Consider the following 15,649-nt stretch of genomic DNA (forward strand, 5'->3'; position numbering starts at 1 on the left):
AGCTCATTTAATCCTTCACATACAGCATTTAATAATCAACTACACACATGTGCCAAGTACTATCCAAGGCCCTGAGAGGAGAGCAATAAATAAAGTCTCGTGCCCTCTGCATATTCTAGTAAATAAGCAGATACCAGACAGTGACAAATACAATGAAGAAAAATACAGCAGGATGGGGGGGGGGGGGGGCGCTGGCCACACACAGGGGTCAAAGCAGATGACCTCTGAACGGAGACTTCAGTGAAGGTGGGAAAAAATCAAATACCTGGGGCAGAGCAATGCAAGCAGAGGTAACACAGTAGGACTCAACAAGAACTTGGCATGAGTGAAGAATACATACTTTAAGGGGTTTGTTTAACTTTAAGCCCCCTTTCCCAAACCTTGGCCACAGAGACAGAATGGCCATGGCAGGTAGGCAAGCTGACACACGGTGAGCGAGGGGAATCTGGTGGAATAGGTCCAGCCCACAGCCAGGGGCAGATCTCACAGGCCCTGATGCCCAGAGAAGTGCCAGCCAGTGTGCAGGGCGGATGTCCGTGAAGGCTACAGCATACAGCAGTTCCCTAATTCTTTTACTTGGGGGACAATGGATGCTCGGGTCACGCAACATGTTCTAAGAAAGACACTTTCCCTTTGCTTGCACTGACTGGGCCCAGATGTGTGCCCTCGGGAGGAGCAAACCCTTGACCTCCTGGATGTCCGTGATCACACCACCTTTCATGGGCAAAGCATCCCCAGTCCCGCAGGAGTCCCTCAGCTGGTGTGGCTTGCAGAACTTTCCCAGTTGTCTCAGAGTTTGTCAAAATTCTCCATAAAATGTGGTGCCCAGAGCTCAAAGCAAAGCTCTAGTCTAAACCATAACTGTCACTCCACAAAATGGCTTTAATTGCCATAACTGAAAAACAAGGAGATTTCACATAAAAATCTGGGTTTCCAGCTTCTCTTGAAAAAGCAGAGATCTAGGAAACCTAAGGCTTCAGAGCCGGTGCACAGGGCTCTCCACTCTTCAGAGAGACACACAAAGCTCCTCTTCTCCTGGCCCCACACCTGCTACAGACCTTACCACATCAGGATTTTATAAGAACTAAACCAAGTGACGGATGTATGTGCAGTGCCAAGACCAGAGTCCGAAACAAGAAAAGCGCTCCATAAATGACAGATAGCAGGAGTACTGCTCTCCTGGAGGCATCTGAGTCTGTGACTGTCTGGCAGTGGGACTTCTCTACCCAAGCTCTGGGCACATTTATTTTGGCCCAAGGTTCATTCCTACAAACTCACAGTCACCTATAATTCTGCCTTTCCTCTGTTTGCCCCCTGCCTCTGCACACCTGCCTCACGTTAACTTAAATAAAGGGCACTCCATTTATCCCTACCCATTTTCACTGACAAACTGCTGCACATTCCCATGATATTCTCTTCTCCAATCTGTGCTGACACACCCAGGAAGGCTGGCAACTTCCCTTCCAGATGAACTGTGGGAAATCAATTTGTTTGCTCCAATCTCTTGGAAGAGCCCAAAGTGATGTTCACTTCCTTGAGGACATCTGCACCCTGAAATTTCCTACATTTCTAAGGCCAAGAGAGGAATCATGGTGATGCAACAGGAGTTGGCAATAACTGTCAGCTCAGCCTCGTTTTGCAAAATCCTCTGTAACTTCACCAGGCAAACCTAAAAGGTATTCTCCATCCCCTTCTGCATACAGGACATCAGGGCCTTGAGCCATAGACTGAAGACTCCATGAAATCAAAAACAACCTGTGGTTTTGTGGAAAACCCATTAGCCACAAATCCATGGACCAGAGCCACAGGTGTTGAGGTGACCCCTAGAACCTGAGAAAGTCAAACAGCAGCAAGCCCAGTCTTTTAACTGACTGTGCCTTGAATTTGTTGGTTTCTCACATTCCTTTAAACTGGAGTTCCCTGGCTGTAGATGTCTTCATTCATTTTAGCATTGAAAATAAATTAGAAACAAGTTAAAACAGCCATTTGAAACATACACCCAAGGGGAGGGATGAGAAGAAAACACTGATTCCTGACTCCTCATGACCACAAATTTATGATGGCCCCATCTGTTTCTCCACCCTGCCTTCCTTACTCTTCAGTCTTATAAAGGGAAAAGGGAAATGAATGTAGTAGAGATTCTTAATTAGCTTAAAACCCATCAGAAGTTTATTGAAAAAGCAGCTGTTAAATTTTCAATGTATTCACTCTTCAATCCTTAACAGTTACACAGAGACATTAAACAGCTATTCTCTCTTCCAAGACTGAACTATGTTCCAAAAGAGAAGGAATAGTATCAGTGTTACAATCCTTCTGGTAGAGTTTGTAAAGCATTTGGAGAAACTTATGCCAAATAATAATAATTATAAGTTTGCACTAGAATGTTAAAATGCATAGCTCGGCTATATTCCACACTGAATAAAAGGACTTAATGACCACATTCCCCATTATAGCTTAAATACAGAAATTCAAGAGGTTTGGCATAAAACCTTATTTCCAAAGCATAATTTTAAAAATATGTTTCTCAATCACTGTCCAGCTGCCAATGCTATCCTTATTCATTTATTTCTGCTTCTCTTTTGACTCCATTACTCTATATAAACCACTTCACTCACATAGACCTCAGTGACCTCAGCAGTCAAACAGAGCTACCATCACATTTCATGTCAAGAGTCAGGAGACTAGCTAAGGTAACACTAGGTGTCCCTTCCCCTAAAATCTACTGTCCTACTTCTGTTCTCCTGATTGAATAACATATCAGTCAAGGTTTTCTTTTTCCTGCCTAGCTCATCTACGGTTTATTCTATAGTCATCAGATTTCTACTTCCTTCAGATTCCTTTACTTCACCCACTATACACAATGCTTTCCTATCTTATGTTTTCACATCAGAAAAATAAGAAAAACAACTATAGGGCTATGGTAATAAATGCAGAAAGAGTGAAAACTCATTTTGAAAAAAGAGACCATTACAGATACATAGAAATGGGATCAAATACATAAAAAGAGAAAGAGAGAAACACAGGAAAATAAGAACAATGTTCATGGACAGGGACATTGTCAAGAAAATGCCTGAAATACACAGTTCAGGGCGCCTGGGTGGCTCAATCGTTAAGCATCTGCCTTCAGCTCAGGGTGTGATCCCAGAGTCCTAGGATCGAGCCCCGCATCGGGCTCTTTGCTCCGCTGGGAGCCTGCTTCTTCCTCTCCCACTGCCCCTGCTTGTGTTCCCTCTCTCGCTGGCTGTCTCTCTCTCTGTCAAATAAATAAATAAAAATCTTTAAAAATAAATAAATAAATACACACACACACACACACAGTTTTGTAAAAGGCACAGTGGAAAAGAACAGCAGCAGATGATGATTCTGCAACATCCAATTCATCCTTCCATTAAGTCAGAAATCCCACAGAGAAACTGAAAAACAATTTAATTAAATCTGCCCCCTCTGCCTTGCGGTCAAGAGTGTCAGAGAAGCCCATCTGAGAGTTGGGCCCAACCAACAAGTGCCCTCAGGTGCTGTATGCCCCGGTTTTCAACACACCGCACTTCAAGGCAAACTCGAGAGCCAGCTGCTCTTTCATTTCCCATGTAGAAGTGTATGAGCAAGACTTGTTTTCATGGTTTCTGTAGTAAAGCACTGCCAGTCCTTGCATGCTCATTCTAAAAAGCTCCTCAGTCATCAGCAGACCATGACTTCACAATATCCACAATCAGTAAGGTGACCAACTTGTCCTGATTTGCCCAGGGTTAGCACTGAAAGTCCTGTGTCCTTGGAAACTTCTGAGTTTATTCAGTATTACTGACCTTTCCACCGGCCCCAGGAGTCAAATATTACCAAATTCTCTTCTCTGCAAATTGTCTTTCTAAAGCCAAAACAGTTCTCTCTGCTATAGCCCTCCTTCAAGTGTGGTCCTCTTATTATCATCAGTGAATATTCAGTCTGTCCCCACAAAAACTAGCCCTCATTACGTACAACACCCCCAGGCACACCGATAAATATTTTCAATATATCTATTAACTTATAAGAATAAGTCAATCAGTTCCACAACTTTGAGGTTGGTCTGCATGGGGCCTCTTGGTTCTCCCTAAAAATTCACAGTTAGGAGACTCAGGAGACAAAATTAAAGAGCGAAGTATTATATTTTTAAATGTATGTTTAAGGATCCTGCTTCAGTTTTTAGCTAACAAAACATAGTATACTTAAATTCTGGAAGGTTGAGAGAAGTGAAGGCCAAAAATCTGAGATTTTTTTTATTAGGTAGGCATTAGCAAGTTTCCTAAGTTTCTCCGTCCCTATCAGGAAAAATCTGCAAGCCTAAATTCTCACAAAAGTTGCTTACCAATGTCACTTCTGTTCTCTACTTTTTCCTGAAAACCACAGTGAAAATGGTCACACAGCGAGCGGTGGGAAGGTGCAGAACAGGTGCGGAGGCCAGCTCTTCGCTGGAACACGAGGCGCGACCCGAGCACGCTTTCCGACTTCCTTTCAGGACAGTGAGAGTGAGGGGCTGGGAAGACCTAGAACCGTGGCAAGGTGGCTCTCCCCCGGAGGATCGGGTAAGTCAGCAGGAAGGACGGGGTGAGGGGGCGAAGGAGGGGGAAAGGCGAGGAAGCAACCGCTCTGTAAGCTGGGGAAGGAGTGAGGAGCAGAAAGGGGCAGAAACGGAGCGAGGCGGTCTCGGGACCCCAAGAGCTAGGGAACAATGCTGAAATTGCGCGCAGAGTGCACCCAAACCTCAAGAACCTGGCAGGTGCGTCGGAGCCTTGTTTCCTCCCCTATAAATGAGTTTTGCCCGGGGAATTAAATGGGATGGCGCCTGCACCGCGCTTGGCAACGCATTTACCCAACTGCTGTTATTGCGGTCCTAGTGATTAGGAAGGGTCGACCGGCCATTCGCCGCCCACGTCCAGGGGCCCGGCCTACCTGCCGTCCTTGGCCTCGGGGGCCTGGCCATCGTCCGTAACGACCTGCGGCCGCAGCGGCCGGCGCTGCCGCAGCCCATCCGCCTCGCTCATGGTGTCAGTGCCACAGCCCCTCAGCCCGTCAATAACCGGGAGAGAGCGGTGCAAGCTCTGCACCGGCCCGCCCCTGCCCGCCCAGATCTGGGCCCCGCCCCGCCCTCGGCCCCGCCCCGGCCGCGCGCGGAAGTGACGTCCGTAGCGCTCCCCTCTGGCCCCTGGCATGGCGGCCTCTAGAGCGTCTCTCGGCGGCCCACTCGAACTCTCGGCGAGTTCGAGTGGGCAGAGGCCCGGGCGCCCCTGGCCGGGCGCCAGGCTCGAAAGCGGGCCCCGAGCCAGTGCGGACACGTCCGCGCGTGGTCTAACCGCGGGCTCCTCCAACCCAGCCCCTGCGCTTCCTGCGTTCCTTTTATTGCTGGCGGTGGGACCGCAGTAATCGTTAGGCGCATAACGGAGCACATAGGCGGGTCTGGGCTGAGATGCTGGCCTTTTGTGTAGGTAGAAGATGGCACTGCTTGTTAAATGACAAAGACCCCGGTTCGTATAGGCGGGGTAAAAATAAATAAATAACGAGTTCGTGCTGGAGGCTTACGAGGGCAGTAATGCCCACCTGAAAATCATGACCTTTTACGAACAGATCCCGTTAAGGGGAAAATTTACTGCTCTTTGGATTAAGGCCATTAAGTCTTTTTGCTACAACAGAACGTTTGATAAGGTTTGTGAAAGGGTTACCCTTAGACGTAAAAGCGGGGTATATAGAAATCATTAATGACAACAGATAAGGTTTAAGAAAGCACGAAGTAATCATCAGGTCAATCATTTAACAGTATTTTAAGTAGATATATTTCTAGGTGCTGGGAGGTGGTGGTGAGCAAACCACAAACAAGCTCCCTCACTGAAATTAAACTAGTGAGAGATGACTTTAATCAGGTCATCATAAAGAGAAACGTGAAATGCAAAAATTGCATTAAAGGGGAGTAACATGATCTTGTGAGAACATTTGATGGGTTAAGGACCTGGATTTTGAGAAGAAACAGGATTTCCAGGCAGAGGAAACCAAGTCCCATTTCTGTGCATCATCTCTAGAAAAGGCACGTTCAAAATGAAGTATAAGAATTAATTTCCATATTGCACTTAAAGGCTTTCCTGATCAAACATGCCATTGCCTTTCTTACTGTTAGGTGGCACTAGAATCCCATACGACTTACAAGAGATGAAGAACCAGCATGAGAGAAGTGATGAGTTCTCACATAAATCCAGTTCTGCAGGGATTATCATGCCTGGCAGGGATATAATTAAGGTCTTGGTAATATGTTACTTCATTTCCTAGCCAATCAACCAGTATAGCTGTTAGATCCAGGATACTTTAAACAGCACTGCATGATCTGGCCCCTTCCTTCCTGTCTGGATCATCCCTCCTGCTATGTTGCAGACACTCAGCATTGCTTGCTGTTTCTAATTCTATGCCTCCCTGCCTTTGTCCATATTATTCCTTCTTGTGAAAATGCTTTCCTTCACCACTTCGCCAAAACAACTTCTGTTATTTAGGACTCACTTCAAGTATCATTGCTGAAAATTCTTCCCCTAATTTCTTAAGCAGAACATCTTTGTGTCTAAGCCACTTTGAACATGCCCCAAGTATAGGACTTAGCTCATTGAATTGGAATTATTTGTACTCCATGCCCAGCATTAAAGCCCACCAACCAAAAGCAGCCAGGAACATACCTGTCAAAAGTAAGTAATAGTAACAAGAAGTTAGGTTTATTGAACTTGTTGCAGCAAAGAAATTCACCAGAGGACCTGTGAGGCTCCTCAAAAATGGGGGAGTTATGGAAAGTCCTTGAGGGGTTAGGGCTGGTGTTTGTAACAGATGGTCTTGGCAGGGATGGGCCAGAATTTGTAAACTAGGAGACTCGTTGCGGGAGTCAGTGGTCTTACCTGGAACACATGAGTCCAAGTGGAGCTATTGGGAGATCAGCTTGTCTTAGAGCAAATGGTCTAAATGAGCTAAATTAAAGGGTTTGAGCTTAGATTGTTTGTGTTGGGTGGCACAGTTTAGTACCATTTTTCATGGTGAGATCCACATTGCTGGTTGTGGTTTGTTTCCATTCTCTTCCAGGCTCTAGCCTAGCTGCCACCCAGTTATCAGCAGGGAGATGGGACCAATGTAATCGGTTAGACCAGGTTTCTCAACTTCAGCACCACTGATATTTTGGGCCAGATCATTCTTTGCTGGGGATGGCAGAGGAAGCTCTCCTGTGCATTGCAGGGTGTTTAGCTGCATCCCTGGCCTCCATCCACTAGATGCCAATAGCATCCTACCCAGTCATGATAATCAGTAATGTCTCTGGACATTGCCAAGTGTCCTCTAGGAGACATAATAGCCCCTGATTGCAGACCATTGGGTTAGACCAACCAGAAACCACCCCCATGCACCCTGAGAGTGGGATGAGGCCCACATGCATTGAAACTCTGGCCCACGTGGAAGGCATTTATCTCAACAAATCAGGGTTCTGCCAGCAGGGAAGGAGAGGCAGTGATGCTGAGCACGCAGCCAGTAGTGCACCTCACAGCTTAAACTAGAAATATTCCTTATTTCCAGTCCAGTGCTTTTTCCCAATCCCATACTGTTTCCATTTCTTTTGTAGCTATCTCCTGAAAGCCCTTCAGGCGCTTAAGCAAGTGCCGTGACAAACAAAGGTGAAATAGGTAAGCCAACGTGCAGACATGTTACAATCTCCGAGGGGAGATAAGCATAATAACCACCTAAACCAGTGCCACGGAGGAACCACACAGTGCATTGGGACCACAAGGAACAAGTCCCATCAGGTAGCAGTGCTCTTAGACGATTTCATGGAGGAAGTAACGTGTGAACCAGGCCTTGGGTAAGTAGGATTATAATGGGCAGATTGAGGGGATGGAAGAGGACAAGAAACAGGCTTAAGAGGGAAGCGTGGGGTGTCCATGGATTGGTCAGCAAGGGGGTGACAATCAGGGTAGACTTCAAGTTTATGAGAGACGCTCTAAAGTGGTGAGGAAGAGCGACAAGCCAGCCCTTCTCCCTTCCCTGAAGCCAGGAGGGCAGGGGTGACCCGCTCCAAACAGGACTTCAAGCTGTGTTGTGTTGTGATGGGAAGCTCTGGTGTCAGCTCAGGTGGGACAGTGGGGAGTGTAAAGTGAGAGAATGTAGAATAGCTTGTTCAGAGTAGAAAAAGTGTCAGAGATCATCCAGTTGCCACAGACATTCACAAAAGCCCACTTAAGATGACGGAGGGACTTATTGGAAGGATATGGGGATATCTCACGAAATTCCAAAACAGAAAGTGAAGCCTAGTTTCACAGGGACTGGCATGAGGACCTGGAAAAACATGAGCGGTATTGCCCTCCACCTCCCTGGTACCTCACTGTGTTTTGTCTCTTCATCCCTGCGTGATTCTGCGGCAAGCCTTGTTATGGGACTTTTCGTCTTCGTCCTTGTCTTTGCTGCCCTCTATTAGAGCTGGATACAGTGACACAGGCTAGAATCTGGCCTTGAGTTAAAAGCAGAAATCTAGGGTTTCTTTTGGCCTCCAGGAAAAGTTCCTGCTTTTCCAATAAAAGGGAGAGCTAGGGTCCTGCCCTTTCTTATCCTGCTCTGACCCCAGAGTTTTGCTTAGAATGGCAGTACTATCTTGTGACTGTGGAAAATCACCCTGAGGTCTAAAAAACAACACGCCAAGAACAGAAAACCTAGGCTGCTGACTCCTGCCAGCAACCATGTACCCCTGGGCTTCTGGGTTACATGAGGAAAACCACCCCTTGTGCATCCAAGTCCTGGTCAGCAGAGAAGTTTGTGCTTGCATCTAAATGCGTCCTGATATGCCAGCATTCTCTGCTTGGACATGCCTGTGGCAGGAAATTATTGCCTCAAGCCCAGCTCTCTATGACCTCCCATTTCAGGTATCCCCCAGCTAACTACAGTCTCTTTGTCCTCAGTCTAGATTCCTGGACTGAGACTCTGATGTTCCCAACTTTGGTGAGGTGCCCAAGTCTGATTGCTGTGTTAGAGGACAGGGTCCCATGTTCCACTGAGCATTCAGGGCGGGGCGGGAGGGGGAATGAGAGAGGAGACTAGGTGGCATAGTCATGAGCAGGGCAGGGCTGGCACATTGAACGATGTCTGCCCCAATGAGAGGCAGGCAAGGGGAGAGGTAAGGATTATAAATAAGCTGACTGGAGAAAACTGCCTTAATTACCCTAATAAGGAGGATTCTTAAGGTCAACCCTGACTTGGTAGGAAAAGGTGCTCAGTGGGAAAGACATCCACCAGTCAGCATCTGCATAGACCTGGACATTCATTATTATTACCTCTGTTGAGAAGTGAGCTCATTTCCTCCGTTGTTTCCTTGGGAATCTTAGCACTGACATTTCCTGGTTGGCACACATCACTCGTTAATCACATTTCATTACACCCCGAAACCATTGTTTTGAAAGCAACGTTATTTCCCTTTGGACGATTTCTGCTCTGCCTTTTTAAGCAAACATATGCATACGTGTAAGACTTAAGTGTTTCCCTGATTCAGGAATAAAGAGATGTGTGGTTGGCTGAGGTGACATCCTTCTTTGGGAAAGAATCAGCCCAAAATCAGGCTGTGCATCCAGAAGGCTGCTCAGCAGAAGTTTGGTCTCCAGGAGCAAGGACACTAGACACAGTTACCCAGTTGGTGGCTCTTACAAAGAAAATCCTATCCTGTCTGCAAAAGAAGTTGGCAGGCCAACTATTCCAATGGGCTTTCTAAACTCCTTGGTACTTACCAGTTTGTTGATGATGTCCTAGGCCAGCCAGCCCCAGCTTTCTTCCCCTTTGCTCTTTCTAGGTTTATTTAGACTCAGATTGTTGCCCTCTGGTTTGTGGCCTTCTTGCCATAGTTGCTACCTTTTGGTGCAGGCGCCAAGGGCACTAACCAGCTGCTTCTCTGTTATTTGGAATAAAGACTGCTGCAGGCAGGCACTTCAGCTTCACATTTAGCGAAGGCCACTGATGGAACTCCCTGGGGGTGTGCTTGGAGGGTCACAGCTTGCCTCTGGCATGGCTGACTGGGAACAAATTTGGGGGCATCCCCCAGTCTCCCCATATCCTCAAGATAGGGAGAAGAGGAATCTGGGAAACTGAGCAAAAGAGTGTAGGAACAGAGGCTTCTTTATTTCTTACCCCTCTTTTCCCTCCAGAGAGCAAGGTAAGTGAGAACAAAAATGATACTCCGATACTTATAAACCAGGGCAGAAGCAGGAGGGCTTTTTTGGAGACAGAGGCTCAGGGAGGTGAGCCCAGTGCAGGGAGCCACTTTTTCCTGAATGCATCTGCAGATTCCAGAAGACAAAGTTGAGAGGCCATGCAACATTTCAGAAAGCTAGTTCTGAGCTGGGTCAGAGACACACTGGTTAAGATCCCTACTGAGTCATGGGAGACTGAGCAGGGATTCACAGTGCTGCCTGACAGAATGCTGCACCTGCTTGCGCTGGTTTCCCTCCTTCCCTGTTTCACACTCCCATTCCTCACACCTGTCCCTATAGTCCCATTCCTAAGCAAATCACCTGCACGCAGGCCCTCATCTCAGGCTCTGCTTTCAGGACACTGGAGATGAAAGCAATAAGAGATCTAGAAAATAGAAGGTGAGAAGTTCCAACATATGGGAAGGTCGGGTTCCTCAAAAAAGGCGACCAAATACACAAAAACTATATTAGAGGAGATAATGATTTAGGTATTTCCAAAACTGATTAAATCAAGGTGGATATCAAACTGCAGATCCAAGAAGCCCTGCAGAGCCCATGCAGGATGAATAAAAACAAGTCAACAAAAAATAATACTGCAAGAAACAAAGACAGTTGGTATTCACAGGCCCAGAAATTACGTATATATTTGGTTTAATCCTGTTATGCAGCAAAATTCCCAAACTGATGAAGGGAAAACTTACATAACTCCAATGAGAGGTCACTGAAACTCAAGTTGGCATCACCACCCCCTCCAAAAGCACTGTCTCCAGGAAAGCTTCCTCTTGGCCTGGATTTCGGCTTCTTACCCCTATCTGAGATAATAGTTCATTGACCCCAGAGGTCAACAGTAAAGCACCTTAAAAAATAATAATAAAATAATAAAAATAAAATGCCGTTGATATTCTTCAAAGCTCTCGAAGGAAGGGGCCACACCTTTGGTTTGAGCTTGGCGATCAAGGGTGGAGCCAGACAGGCTCCATCCACACCCTGGCTCTGTCTCTCCCCACCTCTCCTGTGAAGCTGGGATAAGGGTGTCTGCCTCAGAGGGCCACAGAAGGAGGAGATTGGGGGATGGAATCCAGAACCTTCTCAGGGCCTCCCTGCACACAGTGCCCAGCAGTGCGACCACTGCTGCTGTTGTTCCCGATGTTGGGTATCCTGAGGGTGGTCTGTGCAGTGGGTGCAAGTCAGCCAAGAGCTCATGTTAATTCCACAGCCAAATCCCCTCTCTCCAGTCAGGCTGGGGAAACTGAGAATTCACAGTCCCTTTTCCTCAGCATGAACTCACTGCGGTGGGTAAACCAGGGATGAGCATTCGCCTGAATCAGCTCATGACTTCTCTTTAGATAAACGCTGTGCACTCGTGTCATTAATGTTAGCCATGATTTCTTTTTCTCTATATTTAGATTTAATAGGGACATTTTCCCTTTGGGAATTAGTTACGTTGAAAAGCTGAATCTTCCCTTTGAGCACAACTTTTGTTTTCTTTTAGCTACTCTAAATGAGAATTATTCTTCAAAGATATTGCATACTGCTTTTTTTTTTTAAGATTTTATTTATTTATTTGACAGAGAGAGAGACAGCCAGCGAAGAGAGGGAACACAAGCAGGGGGAGTGGGAGAAGAAGCAGGCTCCCAGCAGAGGAGCGTGATGCGGGGCTCGATCCCAGGGATCTGGGATCTGGGATCACGCCCTGAGCCGAAGGCAGACGCTTAACGACTGAGCCACCCAGGCGCCCCCCCCCCCATACTGCTTGTTTTCTGAATCTGAGTAGAATTTGCCTCTGGGATTTGTGGTCATTACCAATTTCATGCTGGCCTGGAGACACCCTTAGCACCGAGATTAGCTGTCTCTGGATCCCAGTCTGACCCTGTCTGTTCCCACACCATCAGACATCTCCTCTTTCACTGTAGCTGCCTGCTCTTCTGTTTCTCTGTGGCCCTGACTCAGTCTTTGTCAGGACATCTCATTTATGACGGAAAATCCAAAGCAAAAAGTGACGTCTGGGGTCAGAGCAGGCCTGATACAGCTTGACTAGCCTCTGTACCTCTCCCTCCAGGCTCCATTTTTTCTGTGCTGTTCTGTTCTCAGACAGGCCCTGTCCCAGGGCAGCCAAAAGCCTACTGTAGCCCCTGTCTGCATCCTGTCTTGTGGCCACAGGCTATTCCCCTAAAGGAGTAATCCTACTGTGAATTCCCACCGCATCCTGAGGTGCAAAAACATGTCTCTCCACAGTGAGTTGTCTTTCCGTGCGTTCAGCGCCTGGCTCAGGCCCCTGCAAATCCCCCAGCCTCCCTGCCCCCTTCCCCCAGAGCACAAGCACACACACCGTCCCTGGGAACAGCCATTCCCACATCCTGCTTTGGCGGCAGCAGTCGGTCCAGCCTTTGTAGGAGCCGACCAGCCTGGGGCCTCTCACATCCCACACCCCCTGGCACCATATACCTGGTTCAGCGTATTCTCTAAAAGCAGCTTCTCCTTTCAGTGAAGGACACAGAAACCTCATCCACCCGCATCCAGGGAAAAGGTAACTCTGGGCCCGGGGATGTCTCTCTCAGGCAAGCCTGCGCTTCTCACAGATGCCGTCTGTGACCCTGAGACCGTTTCAGCTTCCTCGTTGTCATCGGTGTTCAGACCAGCGCCCACCACCAAAACGCTGTGTGATGGTGGGAATGTTGTTGTCCATGCTGTCCAATCTGGTAGCTACTGGCCACGTGGCTACGGCCACTGTGGAACAGAATATTTTACTCCATTCTACTCTCTCTCTCTATGTATATATCTTTTACTTACACCTAAAGAGCTACGTAGAACTAGTGTATTGGATAGCACAGCAATCTAGACACAGGTAGCTTACCAAATAACAGTCTGAGATACGTGAGCTCTTAGTCTCTATTTCCTCCCTGTAATGGATTTCCTCCCCATTGGATTTTAAGTGTTCTCTTTTGAATGGATAGGCCCCTTCCAGTTTTGTCCTTAGGATTATATTCAGCAACAGCAATAGCATTATTTGATCAAAAACATCACCACAGAGAGAAGAGAATGAACAAAATAAAGCTTTATTTGAACTGCCCTGGCCACTGTCCAGGTTTATATCCAAGCCATTTCATAAACAGTGCCATAGCCACAGTCCGCCAGGTCCACCACACATGCCGCAGGTCTCTGTTGCTAAGCGCTGCTTATTGCTTAGTGACAGAGAACAGACCATCACTCAGTATATCTGTGGGCTACAGCTAGTGGCCACCGCATTGGTGTCACAGACATACCTAATCAAAGAGAAGCAAGCACAGTTATGACCCACAGTAGGTGCTCAGTACCCCAGATACCGCTTGAACACCTAGACAGCTGCAAGGCACCATATTACATGGGGTATAGATAAGGAAAACCTTTCCCAAGGACCCAGCTCAGCAGGCTGCCTTCACCTGTACTCCATGCCATCAGCCCCTGTATGCTTAGCTAATAAATAAACACTCTGCAACCTAATGACTTATGTCATCTTGCTAATGTTCAGATGACTTAAGCCATACCTAAAAAAGAGAGAGGGATTTGATTCAGAGTTCCAAGTTTCATCCTTGTACCTCTGTGGTTCTTCCCACACCAACCACAGAATGAAGGACAGGCAGTTTTCAAGGACCCATTTCTAGCCAAATTAGTGCCCTAATGAGGAGTCACCTGAGTTTTCATGGGCTTCCCTCCCTGAACATCCCCACATATTTGGAGCATGTTGACCTCCAAGAGGCATCCAAGGTGGAGAAGGAAATCCTTCCACATCACAGCTTGGAGAAACAGAATACATGAGTGGTTCTAATACAGATTCCGCAATACGCCAAACATTAAAAATGCACCCTCTGACCCTCTCCACATTTCCCCATGAGCAGAGGCACAAACGATTTTCATAACTCTAAATGTTTCAAAGAGTGTGTACATGTAAACCCACATACTACCTGTGTGTATTTGCACATTATTCCAAAATATAAAAGTATAAAAATAAAATTTCTGCCTTTTGTACCTAGAAACATCTGGGGAAAAAATATGATGGCTTCTAGTTCTCAGTCACCTGAGCAGGTATATGTTACCAGGCTTTTCACCCTCCTGTGCTGTCAGGAGGTGACACAGAATGGAGATGACAATGACTTTTCTTTCCAGGAAACCAAATTCAGGAGAAGGGGAAACAAATGCTAGCATGTCTGACAGTACCTCTTCTTGGGTTCTCAGCAGGAGGAAGGCAGGGCTTAGCACAGACTTCACGCTGGGGCAGTATGGGTTATACTCTGGAAGAGGACGGCTTCTGAGACAGCAGGAAATGAGCAAATCTGAGAGCTACATTCTGGAAGGACGGTTAGGGGTGTGGCCACTGGGTCTTGACCAGAGTGCATCACTGAGAGGCAGCTTGCTTGTCTTTGTGCTTCTGGTAGGCACTCAGGATTTCTGTGATGACACTGGGGTCCTCCAGGGTGGTGGTGTCCCCCAGATCCTGAGTTCTGCCCGTGATTATCTTCCTCAGGAGCCTCCGCATGACTTTTCCAGACCGAGTTTTTGGAAGACGCTTCACTACCTGGCAAGGAAGGGGTGCAGCATTCAAGTATGGGTGGTGTCCAGACTCCCAGCAGCATCCAATTGTGTTGGGATAAGAAGAGCTCTGCCCAGGGGATGACACCCTCACTGAGGACCCAGGAATGAACGACTGGGGTGCCAGGCCTACCCTAGAGAACATGGGGGCTGTGGTCTCTAGTTTTATCTACCCACAATCTGGACTTAAACTGAAATCAACCCGATGGTCAGGATCAACCACATGTCAAGGGTTTTGCTGAAGCCCTTCTTCAAGTGGGGTCTGCTCATACCCTGGTCTGCCTCACTGCTGATACATCTGTCTCCCATTTGCTACATTACTGAGGGTTCCCTGGTAGCAACAGAACCAAGCATATGCCATGGCAACTCGTCTCCACCCACTGGCCTGGCCCAAGGTTGCTTTTTGCTCACATAAGAGGTAAGAGCTACTTTAGAGAAAAACATTGTCTTGTTTAGTGTTTGAAAATTTAGCATTTAACATTTTCAAACAACCACGGCCCCCTTAATGTCAACAGCAATATGCTAAGAGCTGTGTTTGGGGTTTATTTAACAGTTACCCATCTTTTGAAAGGGTTGAGTTCACCTAGGGGAGTTCAGGTCTCCCTGAAACTCTAGTCCGGGCCAACAGCTTGACTTTGTATAACACCAGGTGAGCCTGGGGCCGCTCCTACCTCAGAGGACCTCCTCTGAACCAAGGAAGGCTGTGGGGTAAATGTTAACCAAGAAAGGAGTGGAGGCCTAATGGGGCTGGCAAGGTGGCCCCATTTTTCCCCAGACCTGTCTCCAACACAGACTCCCTTGGATAGGGGTCTGGCAGTGTCTTCCACACTGGCACCAGGAGATGTGTTCAGAAACCACATAGGGGCTGCAGA

The 15,649-nt window shown here is 47.3% G+C and overlaps 2 protein-coding genes across 2 annotated transcripts in view; both read right to left on the minus strand.

Annotated features, from left to right (window-relative positions):
* Window positions 1–5,122, minus strand: part of APMAP (adipocyte plasma membrane associated protein) — a 38,070-nt gene extending 32,948 nt beyond the window's left edge. Inside the window, exon 1 of the mRNA XM_026489301.4 lies at window positions 4,924–5,122. Within this exon, the coding sequence (XP_026345086.2) occupies window positions 4,924–5,015 (92 nt within the window). The 5' untranslated portion in view covers window positions 5,016–5,122. The remainder of the gene's footprint in view (window positions 1–4,923) is intronic.
* Window positions 5,123–13,251: 8,129 nt separating this feature from the next.
* ACSS1 (acyl-CoA synthetase short chain family member 1) overlaps window positions 13,252–15,649 on the minus strand; it is a 65,206-nt gene continuing 62,808 nt past the window's right edge. The window contains exon 14 of the mRNA XM_026489297.4: window positions 13,252–14,763. Coding sequence (XP_026345082.2) covers window positions 14,584–14,763 — 180 coding nt within the window. The 3' untranslated portion in view covers window positions 13,252–14,583. The remainder of the gene's footprint in view (window positions 14,764–15,649) is intronic.

The sequence above is a fragment of the Ursus arctos genome, unplaced genomic scaffold (assembly GCF_023065955.2).
Source record: "Ursus arctos isolate Adak ecotype North America unplaced genomic scaffold, UrsArc2.0 scaffold_16, whole genome shotgun sequence".
Classification (NCBI taxonomy): Eukaryota; Metazoa; Chordata; class Mammalia; order Carnivora; family Ursidae; genus Ursus; species Ursus arctos.